General features: G+C 49.0%; 1 protein-coding gene and 1 pseudogene across 3 annotated transcripts; both read right to left on the bottom strand.

The window, feature by feature from the left end:
- Positions 1 to 627: 627 nt before the first annotated feature.
- LOC136541383 (uncharacterized) lies at positions 628 to 4,873 on the bottom strand. 3 transcript variants are annotated; one of them, XR_010780349.1, is made up of 7 exons: positions 4,450 to 4,858; positions 4,251 to 4,346; positions 3,747 to 3,787; positions 2,535 to 2,646; positions 2,020 to 2,100; positions 1,088 to 1,295; positions 628 to 975 (listed from the first exon to the last, which is right to left on the bottom strand). XR_010780349.1 is itself a non-coding variant. In XM_066533228.1 (7 exons), the coding sequence occupies exons 1-6, from the start codon at positions 4,687 to 4,689 to the stop codon at positions 1,230 to 1,232; spliced, it is 636 nt and encodes a 211-aa protein (XP_066389325.1). In that variant the 5' UTR covers positions 4,690 to 4,873; the 3' UTR covers positions 628 to 975; positions 1,211 to 1,229. The 3 variants fall into 3 exon arrangements, 2 of the variants coding, with proteins under 2 accessions (XP_066389325.1, XP_066389324.1); XM_066533228.1 differs by having other exon boundaries at positions 1,211 to 1,295; positions 4,450 to 4,873; XM_066533227.1 differs by having other exon boundaries at positions 629 to 975; positions 1,206 to 1,295; positions 4,450 to 4,852.
- An 859-nt stretch (positions 4,874 to 5,732) lies between these two features.
- On the bottom strand, positions 5,733 to 8,677 carry LOC136543175 (uncharacterized; annotated as a pseudogene).
- Between the last annotated feature and the right edge of the window lie 5,289 nt (positions 8,678 to 13,966).

The following is a 13,966-nucleotide window of genomic DNA, read 5'->3' as shown; positions in this document are numbered from 1 at the left end:
GTTTTGAGCTAAAGTCTACAATGTCTATTTGCACCTAGTTGATTGTGGTCACCACATTTGTTTCCATAAATTTCTTACTATCTCTACTAATATTTGTAAGGAAACGGCATTTTTTTTTTGCACCTGCGTAGTGTTATTGAAACATAAATACCAGATAATTCATTCCTTTGCGTCTTCCAAAAAGCTATCATGTTACTCTCTCCCCTTATTATTAAAAAATTGTCACTCTTCGTATCTTTGACTTCTTGGTATTTATACTTCGGTAGAGCCGACGATACTTGATCATATAAATCCAATTCTTACGAGCAACTCATCACTCCACACAAACATTACTGCCATAAATTCATTTGCTAGCACTTTGTAAGACTTTCTTGAATAAATATCACCATTGAAGGTACTACATTCCAAATTATAACACATTTTTTGTTTTTCTTAATACATAATAGTTTTTTGCTATGCATTAGATATACACTGTATCTAGATACCTGCACTAAACCAGAGAAAGGGAGAGGGTGAGATCATGTGCCGTTGGATCAAGTTCACAAGGTCCGGATGGTTGCCATCAAATTTGGTTTAGATAAGAATTATATGAGAACAGGTTCCTCTAAAAGAAAATGAGAATAATGTTACCACCCAGTAATAATTGGGGAAAATAATATACAGTAAAACAGGTATTACAAGACAGGCTTATAGCGCAAGGAGTGAATTACTATAGTGTCAAAACAGATATTAAGGGTAAAATTCAGGTGAATTATTCAGCAATACATTCAAGACAGGCTTAGACGGCAGGTCGGCATGCTACATCAAACTCATGCCGTAATTTAACTGAAAAACAACATATTCCCAGACGATGAATCAATACAATGCTCTGAAACCAAAAGCCCACAATTCAGCTGAAACCATGAGGATAGCTACATGGCCTGTCCTTTAAAAGCACGACGTTAATTAACAACAGAAACATCTGTGATCCAGTATCTGTAATCAAAAAAAGATAGATATCAGTATAATGCAAAGTGTCAAATATGAGGCACATGGAACTGCAATATAGAATAGAGATAATAAGTTTCGAATTTGTTTCGGTACAAACATAAGAATACGCTTCAACGAAGTGACTTCTGATGAATGACTCATGGCCGGGACCAAGCAGTATGCTATCATCAGGAGAAAAAAAAAACATTTATCTACACTGGAAGAGAAATGGTTACATCACTGTGGTCAGCCTTCAGAGTTCAGACCAACTCCGACTGCTCAGCAAGTAACAACGCCTCAAGTTCTTCTCTCCGTTTCTCCAGCTCCTGAAACACCATAAAGATAAGTATTCAGGCATCAAAAAAAAAGAAAAAGAAACACCATACAGAATGAGGAAATGAGGAAAGATGAGCTGGCAGTGATGGTGTACAGAACAAAAATTATGCTTGTACCATTTAGGCTGTACCCTTAATTTCAAAACTAAGTGGAGCGATTTTGGCAATACACTATCCAATAGACAGTTGCCTGGCTATGATCAACAAAGAATAGTCGTATATAGCCTCATTTCCTTTTTGCAGGCTGAGGCTGCGTATACATTCTTTTAGAAAATTCTCAGATGCAATTCTCTCGTGAACACATATTTTACTTGATATCATATGGCTTGGGATAATTATAACATAGTATTCTAGTAAAACACTGCAAAACAGGCGATCAGCTACTCTGAGGGGGAAAAGGGGGCACCATCTTTATATAAAACAGGTTTTTATATTTCTAACGAGCTACACTTGGTTTTCAGCTACAGCTACAGATTCTCCTGAACTATCCATGGGAAGCAAAACAAGCAGGACTGCAGGAAAAGAATAATCTTATCACACAGTCACTGAAAGTGGAGTAACTGAAATACTGAAGATCAAACTAAGCCACACTAAGTAAATTTGGGCATAAGCTGCAGAAAGGGTGTCTTACAGACCGAAAGACAATGGGTCAAAACAAAGAAATATCCAATCACTGGATTCCATGCTGTCAGATTTAAAAGAATCAAGTACTTACCTGCAGATCCTTGGCTGCTTGCTCCCGTGATGTCGCTTTCTGCTGCCTTGAACGTTTTAGCACACCAATGCACAATATCCCCTACATATATTCAAAGTTTTTCAGTTAACTACATTTGTGAAGATGCAATAAAAGAAGTCAATGTTGACCATTTGTTTCATCACACATTATAAGATCATACTGTGGTATGATGAACATGAACCTATGATAGACACAGCTGGTAGGGACTTCAAGAATAATCATGATAATATTTCGGGGAGTGTTTGTATGAAATTTGTCAGTCTGTGCTACAAGCATTCAACTGGTTCATAATGCCATGCAGCCTACGAAATAAGGTTGGGTAGTACCTGTACTACTTTTCCCAACAAAAATGACTGAAAATTTCAAAATTATAAAGGCAGCAATGTCCTAAGAGCTTTAGTGCTTAGCCATTTTACAGTGTGGTGTCCAAAATTTCGGAACTATTAATGCAGTTACAGTCTTTCAACACATGAACATCCAAAATTCTCTCTTACCGAGATCACATAGACAGCTCCACATGCAAGAAGCATGTAGCTGGCAATCTCCTGGAGCAAAATCAGATCATTCCTTTCAATACTTGGGTATGCCTTTGTCATGACAGCAACACTGCCAGGAACCAAAAATATGGAGATCAACAAAGGAATAGGTATGTGATACAATTCAGCATGTGCAAGAACAAGTCTCAGAATTCATGACACTGCTTGCAGGCAAGGAATTTAAAATCTAAAATGCTCATGATCTCAACAGTTATAGTGCAGTTGCATATAATTGACACTAGTAATTGGTGCACGTAATGTGAATGTGAAGAGGTCAATCCGGTTAACACCAGCTGGACAACAAGAGTATTACTCTGAATTTATGGTCCAAACACTGAATTGCCAAAATTTTCATCCCAGTATTCTCAAACATCGAACCAAGTGTGCATATGTAACATTATTCTTTCATTTGTAATCACCCAGGTCAAAAACTATGTTATGTTTTGGAAAACCTAGATTAAAAGGAAATACATTTCAGGGTTCAGGCAAAGCTAAGATGATATGCCACATTCAATTAACCAGAAAAGTATTCTCACAACAGTGCACGCTAATATAGATAGGAGAGGTCTGAACACGTGAGGACAACAATGCATCGACAGAAGAATAAAACTGCATGAAACTGAGATTGATATAGCAATTCTATGGCATAAGAGAATGTTGAAATACTGTATGAAGGTTGGAATTGCTCATAACTAACATTAACACAGCACTATTATGGCCTTAATACCAAACTAATGTAGGAAGATTATTTACTGTATGAAGGTTGGAATTGCTCATAACTGACATTAACGCAGCACTACTATGGCCTTAATACCAAACTAATGTATGAAGATTATTGTTGCTCATCAAATCTTGGTCCAGATTTATGGAGAAACCAAGTTTTGGGTTGACATTGGAAGCAGATAATTGTTTTATTTCACAAAACAATTATACTGAACAATACAAATCAATGCCTCGTTGTCACATCTGCAACTTTCTCTGATGTCTATTTTCATATTTTATTGTATTATTTGCAAAAAAAGGATAACAAACACTTCCTATATCTGGATGAGCACCAAGCATAAGTGGTTTACTCAATTATGCATTCAAATGAATATACACAGATTGATTGCAGAGTTTTGGAAACAAAATTCGAGGAAATAGAAACATATGGTCACAAAGAATACTTACAAGATCTGGAGCATTCCCCGTGCAGGCCAGTATTCAAATATCTGATCGCATAACAATTAAAGGCATCACTAAATCAACGAGGCAGTAAAATCAAGAAAATATTAAGCTGGCCTCACTAACTTGCAGAACCTAAGGACCAAAATGCATTTATTGACTGAAACAGTAAAAGCCGATTATGAAAACATCATAACAGAAGAAACCGGTACCTAATAAACTTATAAATATCTTTCCTGGTAAACACAACAGTTTTTTTTTTTTTTTGATAAATGCTAAACACAATAGTTGCAGTCTACCAGTACCAAGTGCCCCAACTGACTAAATTGTGCAGCATTGTATACATCACCTAAAGTTTCACAATCAGTCAGATAGCGACCAAGCAGGCCCCAATTGAATAATCCCGTCGTGTCGGTAACAACATCACAAGGAATTTGCGGCCTCTCACAATCCAAACCAAGCCAAAGGTAGGTTGTACGGCGGAGATAGAAAGCGGAACAACCAACCAACCTTCCCGAAGCGGATGATGAACCCCCACTCGGTTTCGAGGACGGCGGCGAAGAGCGAGAAGACGACCGCGTAGCACCGGAATATGCCCCCGAATATCTGCGGAGGAGCAATTCAACAAACGAATCAGCAGCCCCCCCAGGGCGGGCGTCGGGCGACGACGAGAAGGGGAAAGTCGCACTGGGGCGTGCGGGCCACGCACGTCGGAGCCGGCGCGGAAGGACTGGACGGCGGAGACGACGTTGGCGGCGACGCACAGGAGCGCGGTGGCGGCCGTGACGACGCTGAAGCAGCCGCAGACGATGAGGAGCGGGTCGGAGCCGGCGCGCACGGGCGGCCGTCCCTGCCGCTGCCGCGGCGTGTGCGCGTCCCCGCCGGCCTGCGGCGACGAGGAGGAGGGCCCGGCCCCCGGCGACGACGCGGAGGAGCCCGCATTCGCCATGGCCTACGGTTTGGACGCTTCCGAGGGAGGGACGGCGAGGGAGGGGAGCGACTGAGCGAGGAGAGGTATGGGTGGGGGCCGTGGCAGCCGCGGCGCATAAAGCGGAGCGGAGGAGCACGAAGCGTTGCCGTGGACCGCGCGCACGGACGGACACGGACTGGCTGGTTTGCCTGGAGCTTGCGGTGCTGGTGGACCAGGTGCAGGGGAGCGGAGAATGTGAGGTGTGTCAGGGCGTGGGGCCAGACGTGGCTGGGCACGTGAGCCAGTGGGAGCACGGCTCGTGGCGACTACACGAGCGCTAGGCTCCAAACAGTTTTTTTTTTTTTTTTTGACAACAAGGCTCCAAACAGTTGGGTACGGTAATTCAATTGCTTATTTTAATTTTGATGAAATAGGGATTAAAGTGATATTGTGTGTTTAACGTCATAGTCTGTCTATTCGCTGGTTGGTTTCTGGGCTGATAAGCCCGGCTGGTGCTGGTTTGTCCGAATGTCCCTTTTCAACCTAATATAATATAAAGTTATAAAAACAAAACAGAACAGAATATTGTGCTTCCAAAAACAAAGGTTGTGCATGGAGAGCTGAGGCTAGTTGACTAGCGGTTGCCTGATGTTGAAACGCGGAGGAAACTTGCACGCGTAGCCGCGTAGGAGAAGAACCCACGAGAAACTTGTACACATAGGAGAACAAATTCGTTGCCTGACGCAAGGCGGCAAGGGATAACAACAAACTTGTGCATGCTACCAGGTGCTTTAGTCTTTGGGCACATACTGCGCCTAGCCACTTGCGCTCGTGCCAAAGCCCAAAAAGCTGATTTATCAGAAGAAAAAAAAAAACAGAGCTGACTGCACCTGCCGGTCGCCACGTGCCCAAGACATCACTCGTTCATGGGCAGGGGAAGAGGGTTCGTCGATCGTCACCGCCAGGTGGGCTCAGCATCCGAATCCGAATGGGGCCTGATGGCATCGGCAGGTCCATCTCCAAACTGGTGAGATCGGCCCAGCTAGCTTATATGCCCAGCAGATAAAATAGCTCGTTCAGTAAAGTAATAAATTCCACTCAAAAAAAGTAAAGTAATAAATCTTTCTAAAAAAAAGAGTAAAGTAATAAATCCATAAAGTTTATAATCGTTGATATTTTTTCTTCTTCATCGATCTACCCAAAAACAAAATACAGATATATTATAAATCATGCAGATAACTAGTACCATGTGTTGCTTCATTTCAGCAGTTCCGATCCAGTTCGACCGAAGGAAGCTACAGAGTTCAACTACGAGGCAATGCTTCTTGGTCCAAGGTATTAGATGAGGCATCATCTTTTACCTTGTTAATAAGCTACAGAAACTGAACCAAAGATTCACTTCTTCAGGATCTCTTCAATTTATTTACCCCAGATGCTAGTCTAGACTAGTTTACTGAAACAGAGGCCTTTTCGACGATGGGAATATGGGCAAGTTCAGTTCAGTTCAGCATCACATCACACACTTCATCACTCCCAGAACGAGAAGGGGCCGGGTGGCTATCAGTATCAAGCAAACACAGTGAACAATAGGTTTGGTTCAGCTTCAGCATGTCAAAACAGAAGCCTGGTGGACAATGCTCATGCTTCGTGATCTGCATTCGACAGGCAAGACCAACCATGATTCAGCGTCAGCACCTGCTGCGCTCATGTACTGGTACTGCTGTTATTCTTTGATCATGTTACCTTTTCTTTCCCTTGGTGTTCACCTGCACTGCACACAAACTAAATTGTGTCACATGGTTTTGCCGCCACTGCACTGTGGTTTCAAGATTCACACATGAATAAGCTCTGTCTTTGGATTTCTACCAGGTTGGCCACACAAGCAAAAATATGGCAGCAATAAATTAACAAGTTCCTGGCTATCCAATCATTTAGAAGCAATAAGATGTTGAAACACACAAAAGCCCAAGTCCAGCACCAATCTCACTGATGCAAAAAAGTGTTGTCCCACCATAGACCTTGTGCTACTTGCTTGAGAACCTCACATGGTCACCATAAGCTTTTCATGCACTTGAGCCACCACTTGGTCCTTCACCTGTACCATCTGCTTCCAGTGCTACAGAATTTACAAATTTTGGAGAACAACATCAGCTGATTGAGGACTCAAATTTGCCCTAGATGAACCCTTAGTGCTTGCCAACAAAATAACACTACTTCATTATTCACAGCAACAACAGTCAGCATCAACACCTGCACAAGCTCAATAAGATAACTGCATCCCTAAGTATAGCACATATATCACCATCGATTGACACATGAGGGCTACAGATGAACATGATTAGAGATACACAGAAGGCATCTGAATTCTGAAGTGTCGAAGCTCACCCAAGTAATTGATTTTTAATTATCACTAAATTCATAGGCATAGCTGATTAGTTTCAAAGATCGCCCATAATAAATTAAAAACATTTAGGTAGGATCAGCCTAGTTAGATATAATATTGCACTTTACGAAATACAATATCGAGGAGTCTATTGAACCATGAACACTGTAAACCAAAAACTAAGCAAACATGTACCTGGGGTGTAGAAGCTCACGTAAGGAACAATGGTTTCGATTGTGCCCCCGTACACCTTCTTTACCTTACAGGTCTTCAGATCAATTGCATAGGCCGCATTATCCACGCTCACGAAAATGGTACAGAGATCATCCATGGAGCCAACCACATCTAGTTTGGTTAAGTCGGCATCAACAGGGAGCAGCGTGTTAAGTTCAATGACTCTGTTTTGTTCCCATCTAGTATCTACTTCATCAGCATCCTTCGTCGACCAAATGTAGAGTTTGTACTCATGTTCACTAGCGAACCGCAGTCCACCGTCCTCTGTTGTTGTGAGAGCAGACAGACGACAAAAAGGCACTGAAGATGGTAGTTGAATCCACGACATTTGACGCAATTGCATGTTGTACTTGAGAGCTGTGCTACTTTTTAACAGATGCCCAAAATAGAGCGTATTCCCCACAAGCGCACTCCTTATCTAGGGATTGACAAAGTAACCAGGTTGCTGACCGTAAGTTGGCTCACTCCAGGCAGCGGCATTAGATGAGTAGGTGTAGATAAAGGTCGCCGCTGCATCACGGCCCATGCGAACAGAGGCCACAAAAACCACGATGAAGGGTCGACGGTGGCAATCAAGGTGATCACAGCCGCCGGTGCCATCAGCAGAGCAGAGAACCGCCGCGGTCCAGTACGGCGCCCCTGTGCACTTCGGCGGGAAGGGCACCTTCCACTCCTCATCCGTGATGGGATCCCAGACGACGAGGGCCCAGTCTTCCCCACGGAGGAGGACACGGCCGTGTCGGGCATCCAGCGCGATCGGGCCACGCTCGGCATGATGCGGGCGGAATGCGGTCGTGGGCACGAAGTGCGACACGCGGATGAGCTCTCGGTTGCAGAACATCCTCAGCATCGGCGGGGTGCGGTGGAACTCGCTGAAGCGGCGGCGAAAGCCGGGGCCGGAGACGAGGCGGCGCCAGCGCGGCGCGGACGAGCGCCGCGGGGTCGTCCGGCGGGAAGCGGAGGAGCACCTCCTCCACGAGATCATCCACCAGCGGCGGTGGAGGAGGAGGCGGCGGCGGCGGCATGGCGCTGCTTGGTCGAACTCCGAAGCCGCCGGTGGCGGCGGCGGCGGAGCGAGGGTTTGCTGGTGGTGGTTTGGGTTTGGGGGAAATGGCACGACAGCGACTCGAACCGGTGGAGACGGCTGAGGAAGAACAATGGGCTCTGCCAGGGGGGGCCGGCGTCCGAATTATGATGGGCCCTGTGGAGTTGTAGGCCCGTTGGAAACTCAGATTGGCCCAACTCGCGCAGCCCCTGTATTATCTCCTCTTCATCAGACACGTTGGAGCCGGCGCGGAAGGACTGAGCGGCGGAGACGACGTTGACGGCGACGCAGAGGAGCGCGGTGGCGGCCGTGACGACGCTGAAGCAGCCGCAGACGATGAGGAGCGGGTCGGAGCCGGCGCGCATGGGCCGGCCCTGCCGCTGCCGCGGCGTGTGCGCGTCCCCTCCCCGCCTTCGCCGGCCTGCGGCGAGGAGGAGGAGGGTCCGGCCCCCGGCGACGACGCGGAGGAGGCCGCAGTCGCCATGGCCTAGGGTTTGGACGACGTCACGCTTCACCGGAGGAGGGCACGAACCGGTCAAGCGGGGCGGGGTTGCGTTGCGTCCCGTCCGTAGACCGCGCGCACGGACGGACGGACACCGACTGGACGTGTGTGTGTGTGTGGCTGGTCTGTCGGTGCAGTGCTCGGTCGCGGGAGCTTGTGGTGCTGGTGGACCTGGTGTAGGGGAGCGGAGAACGTGAGGTGGATGGGAGAGCGGAGAGCCTATGGGAGCTCGGCTCGGGGCAGCTTCGCTTGAGCTTATCGATAGAATATAAGGTATTTTTTTTATAATAAATCAGTCAAGATAGGCTTTAATACCAACCGAACGGGTCCGAAATCATGAGCTCCGCTCCAATTCGATAATGTCCCATTAATTAATTTAATTATTATTCGACTGGAATTAATTTAATTAATCGACAGGAATTAGCATTGTTTTTATTACGGATATAAATCTTTGTTAATTGAGGAGATTCTTGCGGCTGCTCCTCAGCAGCGGCTGGTTCTCTGGTTTTACACGTACATTGAGGCAGCTACAAAGTGTAACAGTTGCTTAGCCGATATTAGCATTTTTTTAACTAAAAATCTAAAATCGTTAGTCCGTTAGTCTCGCGTTGACTTTTACTAGCCCATATAATTAGCTTATATTTAGATTTTCTTATTGGCATTTAAAACCAAGACCAAATTGTTAGCCCATTGATTCAAGTTTGGCGCCCTGACGGCTGACACTAGTTTGTAGAACAGTTTCACAAGGATTCCACTCGTGCGTGCATTGCATTCCGACGAATCTTGCATCCACACAGGAAGAACAAAGAGGGATACCGGATACGAGTGGCGGAGCTCTTCAATTTTGACGCCTAGGGCCGCTCGTCTATAGCGCTTGCATCAGGTTAAAATACCAATGGATAACAAAACTAGTTTATAAATACATAAGTTTAGATTATATCTTAACTAGCAAATATGCCCGTGTGTTGCAGCGGGACAATAATTTAATGCGTTGTTGGTGGCACGAGCGTGGCTACACGGTGAAGCCATCCGTGTGTGGGCATAGTGGCCACGACAGCACGCGCACCTAGTGTCATGGAGCAAACTAGTGTCTTGGGCCGAACAAGAGGCCCTTGGCGGTCCGGGAAAAAGGTCTCCATGGTGAATACGACATGGAGCAGTTCAAGAGAGGTTTGGCGGAGACTCCCTTGCGAATGGGAATGGCCCGTGAGTTATAGTAGAGTTACCCGACCATGGAGGTTGGCCCTGACATCCTTGCGATGGGCTCCAACAAGTAAAGAAAAGCGTGAGCACCACTGAAAGCTCTAATTTGGTTTTGGTGAAATTGATGAAACCCTTAGTGCTAACCTAGTTTATCAAAGTGATTATGAGATAGGTAGCACTACTCCAAGTGATAAAGAAAATGAAGATCATGACATGATGATGATGATGGCATGGTAATGATTAAGTGCTTGGACTTGGAAAAAAAGTAAAAGAAATGCAAAAGGCTCAAGGCAAAGATATAAATGGTAGGAGCATTTTCGTTTCGGTGATCAAGACACTTAGAGAGTGTGATCACATTTAGAATTGATAGCCGTACTATTAAGAGGGGTGAAACTCGTATCGACATGCGGTTATCAAAGCACCACTAGATGCTCTAACTCATTGCATATGCATTTAGAATTTAGTGGAGTACTAACACCCTTGAAAATGTTTATGAAAATATGTTAACACATGTTGTCGGTGTTTCGGACCGGGGGGTCCTCAACCAACCAGTGAATTTGAACTGCGTGCCCCTAATCCCGGATGGTGATACAAAGAGACACAAGGTTTATACTGGTTCAGGCAATCGATGCCCTACGTCCAGTCTGAGAGATCGATCTTGTATTCCTTGCACCGAAGTGCTTGTAGTAGGGGGTTACAAGCTAGGAGAGAGAGGGAGCTAGTCCCAGGTCTCGGCAAGGTGTCGTGTGGGCCGCTTAAGACGTTGCTCTCAAGCGGCTGGGATGTGTGCGTGTGTGTGTTACCAGGTGTTCTTCTCTCTTTTTCTAAGTGGCCCAAGTCCTCTCCTTTTATAGTTGAAGGGAGGACAAGGACAGTACATGTGTTATCTATGCGGCGTCGTGCCAACAGGGGCGGCATGTCCGAGCCCTGTGGCATGTTCTTGTGGCGATGTGGTCGTCGGAGTGGTCCGTCCTTGGAGCACTGGGTCGGCGTGCTAGTCCCATCCGATCCTGTGCGTCGTGGGAGCCCCGGGACTGCCTCGGAGTGGGTGCGGCGGTGGACGTGCAAGCCGCTGTGGACGGACTGTGCGCGAGGCCGAGGCTTGGTCGGTGCCGAGGCTGCACCGCTGTGGGGGGTCTCGGCGGGAACAGACCCCGAGATAGCCGAGACCTTGGTGCACAGTGCCGAGGCCCCGAGTGGGCGGCTGATCTGGTGCGCCAGCTTGGAGGCGGTGATGACCCGGGCCAAGTTGTCCGAGCGATGTTATTTTCGAGGCGGGGATCGCGGGACACAGTGTAGGGTGGGCGCTGATCATGGGCACAACGTCATAACACAGTGGCCGGTAATCCCCGTCGTGCCCTGTCCCAGCCGGTATGGCGCTGATGCGACCTCAGGTCCCGTCGGCCATTCCGTGGCGTCGAGCCATCGTCCGGCTGAGATTGCGGGAGTGGTTGAAGTATTAATGAGACATGACGTGATGTCGGGAGGGTCGGTCGAGGCGGGGGGCGACGGGCTGTGGACGAACCGGCCTCGATCGACACAAAGAATGAGGCCTTGCGCGAGATGGAGAGCGGAGCCTCGCGCGAGACGGAGATCGGACTCCCTGCCGAGGCCTTCCGTGAGAGGCCTCGCGCGATACGGAGAACGCACCCCCTACCGAGGCTTTCCGTGAGGAGCCTCTCGCGAGGCGGAGATTGCGTTCTCTGCCGAGGCCTTCCATGGGGAGCCTCATGTGAGGCGGAGATTGCGTCAGGACACCGAGACCTCCTGCGCGAGGTTCGAGGCGAGGCGGAGAACCTGGCGGGCTCGGACGTGGCGGGTGAAGGGCCCACGGTTTACCTTCTAGCTTTGTTTTTTGATGGGGCTTAAGTGACCCCTTTGATGTTCGCTCGGGGTACCCCATTCTAAGGTACCCGACAGTAGCCCTCGAGCCTCCGGGGGAGTGCGTGCACTCTCCCTAAGGGTTTGCCGAGGCTTGGTTTATACCAAGCTCTCGTAGGAATCGGGTTTTGTTTCTTGAGGTTCCAGTGGGTGCGCGCGAGCGCACCCGCCGGGTGTAGCCCCCGAGGCCCTGGAGGAGTGAAGTTACTCCTCCAGGGGCTTTTTTCATTTTCGTGTTTGAGCGAGTAGTTTTTATCGCATTTGCCGAGCCCATAAGCGTAAGTTCGGGTTGCGGGGGTCTCGGCGAGGCTGCAGGAAAAGCCCTCTAGCCTCCGCACGGAGCGAGAGGTCTGTCAGGGGTCCCCTGACTTTGGATACGACCCTCATGCTTCCTTTTCGCTCAGAAGGAGGGGTGGAATGTGCCAGGCTACCCTCGATGGGCACGAGCGTGGGCACTTCCAGTGAGCTGTTATCAGGGTGAGTCCGAGTGGAGGCCCGTACCCTGTTCGCTAGGGGACGGCTAGTGGTCCAGAGACGCACTCCAAGAGTACCAGAAGGTTTCTCTAGTGGGTGCCGAGGCCGTTCTCTGGGCCTCGGTGGCTCGGTGCCTCCCTACGGTGGGATCCCATTCGGAGACTTCCCTGCCGGTCTCGGACACGACTTAGGACGCCCCGAGCGATTGTTCGCTCGGGCCTCGGCCATTCGTAGGCTCGCCCCGAAGTCGTCCCTGACTCTGTTGCCCTGGGGCGGCTGTCGAAATCTCTTGGAGACCCAGCCTTCGAACCCCTGGACCGTAACGGGCTCGGTGCCCTTTATCGTGTTTGTAACGAAACCTCTAGCGTGGACTTGGACTGTTTGTCTTTGTCTTGGGTGCAAGAGGAGCCCCCGAGCCTCCGCCTAGAGCAAGAGGGCGGTCGGGGGTCCCCTGACCTTTTCATCCGACCCTCACATATCATTTTCGTTCGGACGGAGGGTTTGTTTGCCGAGCCCATTCTGGTCTCAGCAAGGTTGCAGGAAGAGCCCCTAGCCTCTACGTGGAGCGAGAGGGCCGTCGGGAGTTCCCCTGGCTTTTTATACGCCCCTCGCGCGTGAGGGTTTGTTTGCCGAGGCCCCTTTGGGCGCGAGCCTGGGTCGTGGGGTCTCGGCGTGTCTGCAGGAAGAGCCCCCTAGCCTCTGCACAGGGTGAGAGGGCCATCAGGAGCTCCCCTGTCTTTTTGTACGACCCTCACGCTTCCTTTTCGCTCGGAAGGAGGGTTTGTTTTGCCGAGCCCCTTTGAGCCGGGGTCGCTGGGTCTCGGCAAGGTTGCAGGAAGAGCCTCTTAGCCTCTGCATAGAGCGAGAAGGCCGTCGGGGGTTCCCCTAACTTTTTGTGCGACCCTCACCCTTCCTTTTCGCTCGGAAGGAAGGGTGGAATGTGCCTCGCTACCCTCGGTGGGCACGAGCGGTGGCACTTCCGGTGAGCTATTATCGGGTAGTCCGAGTGGAGGCCCGAACCCCGTTCGCTAGGGGATGGCTAGCGGTCTAGAGACACACTCCAAGAGTACTAGAGGATTTCTCTAGTGGGTGCCGAGGCCGTTTGCTGGGCCTCGGTGGCTCGGTGCCTCCCTACGGTGGGATCCCATTCGGAGACCTTCCTGCCAGTCTCGGACATGACTTTTGGGCGTCCCAAGCATTTCACTTGCTTGGGCCTCAGCCCCGTATAGGCTCGCCCACGGTCGTCCCTAACTCTGTTATCCTGGGGTGGCTGTCAAAACCTTTTGGGGCCCAGCCTTCGAACCCCTGGACCATAATAGGCTCAGAGCCTGGTTCCTTCATACAAAAGGAATAGGCCGTGGGGAATATCTTCCTTATTGGCTCGGCAACGGGTGGCGCGCCTTTTGAGGCGGTTTCCTGGGGAGGCGAAACGACGCCTGCTGCCATAGTGGCCGAGCGTGACGTGGTGGATGGGACGTAACTGTTCTCGCATTTAATGAGGGAGACGTGGGCGCATGGGCCGGCGAAATCGGCTCTTGATTAACTGCGCCAGATCGGGGGGGAAACTTCCCCGATTTCGTCGCCTATTTGTTTC

This window comes from Miscanthus floridulus, chromosome 3 (genome assembly GCF_019320115.1).
Source record: "Miscanthus floridulus cultivar M001 chromosome 3, ASM1932011v1, whole genome shotgun sequence".
NCBI classification, from domain to species: domain Eukaryota; kingdom Viridiplantae; phylum Streptophyta; class Magnoliopsida; order Poales; family Poaceae; genus Miscanthus; species Miscanthus floridulus.
The sequence above is the reverse complement of the archived record's forward strand: the minus strand, read 5'-3'. Positions and strand labels throughout refer to the sequence as shown.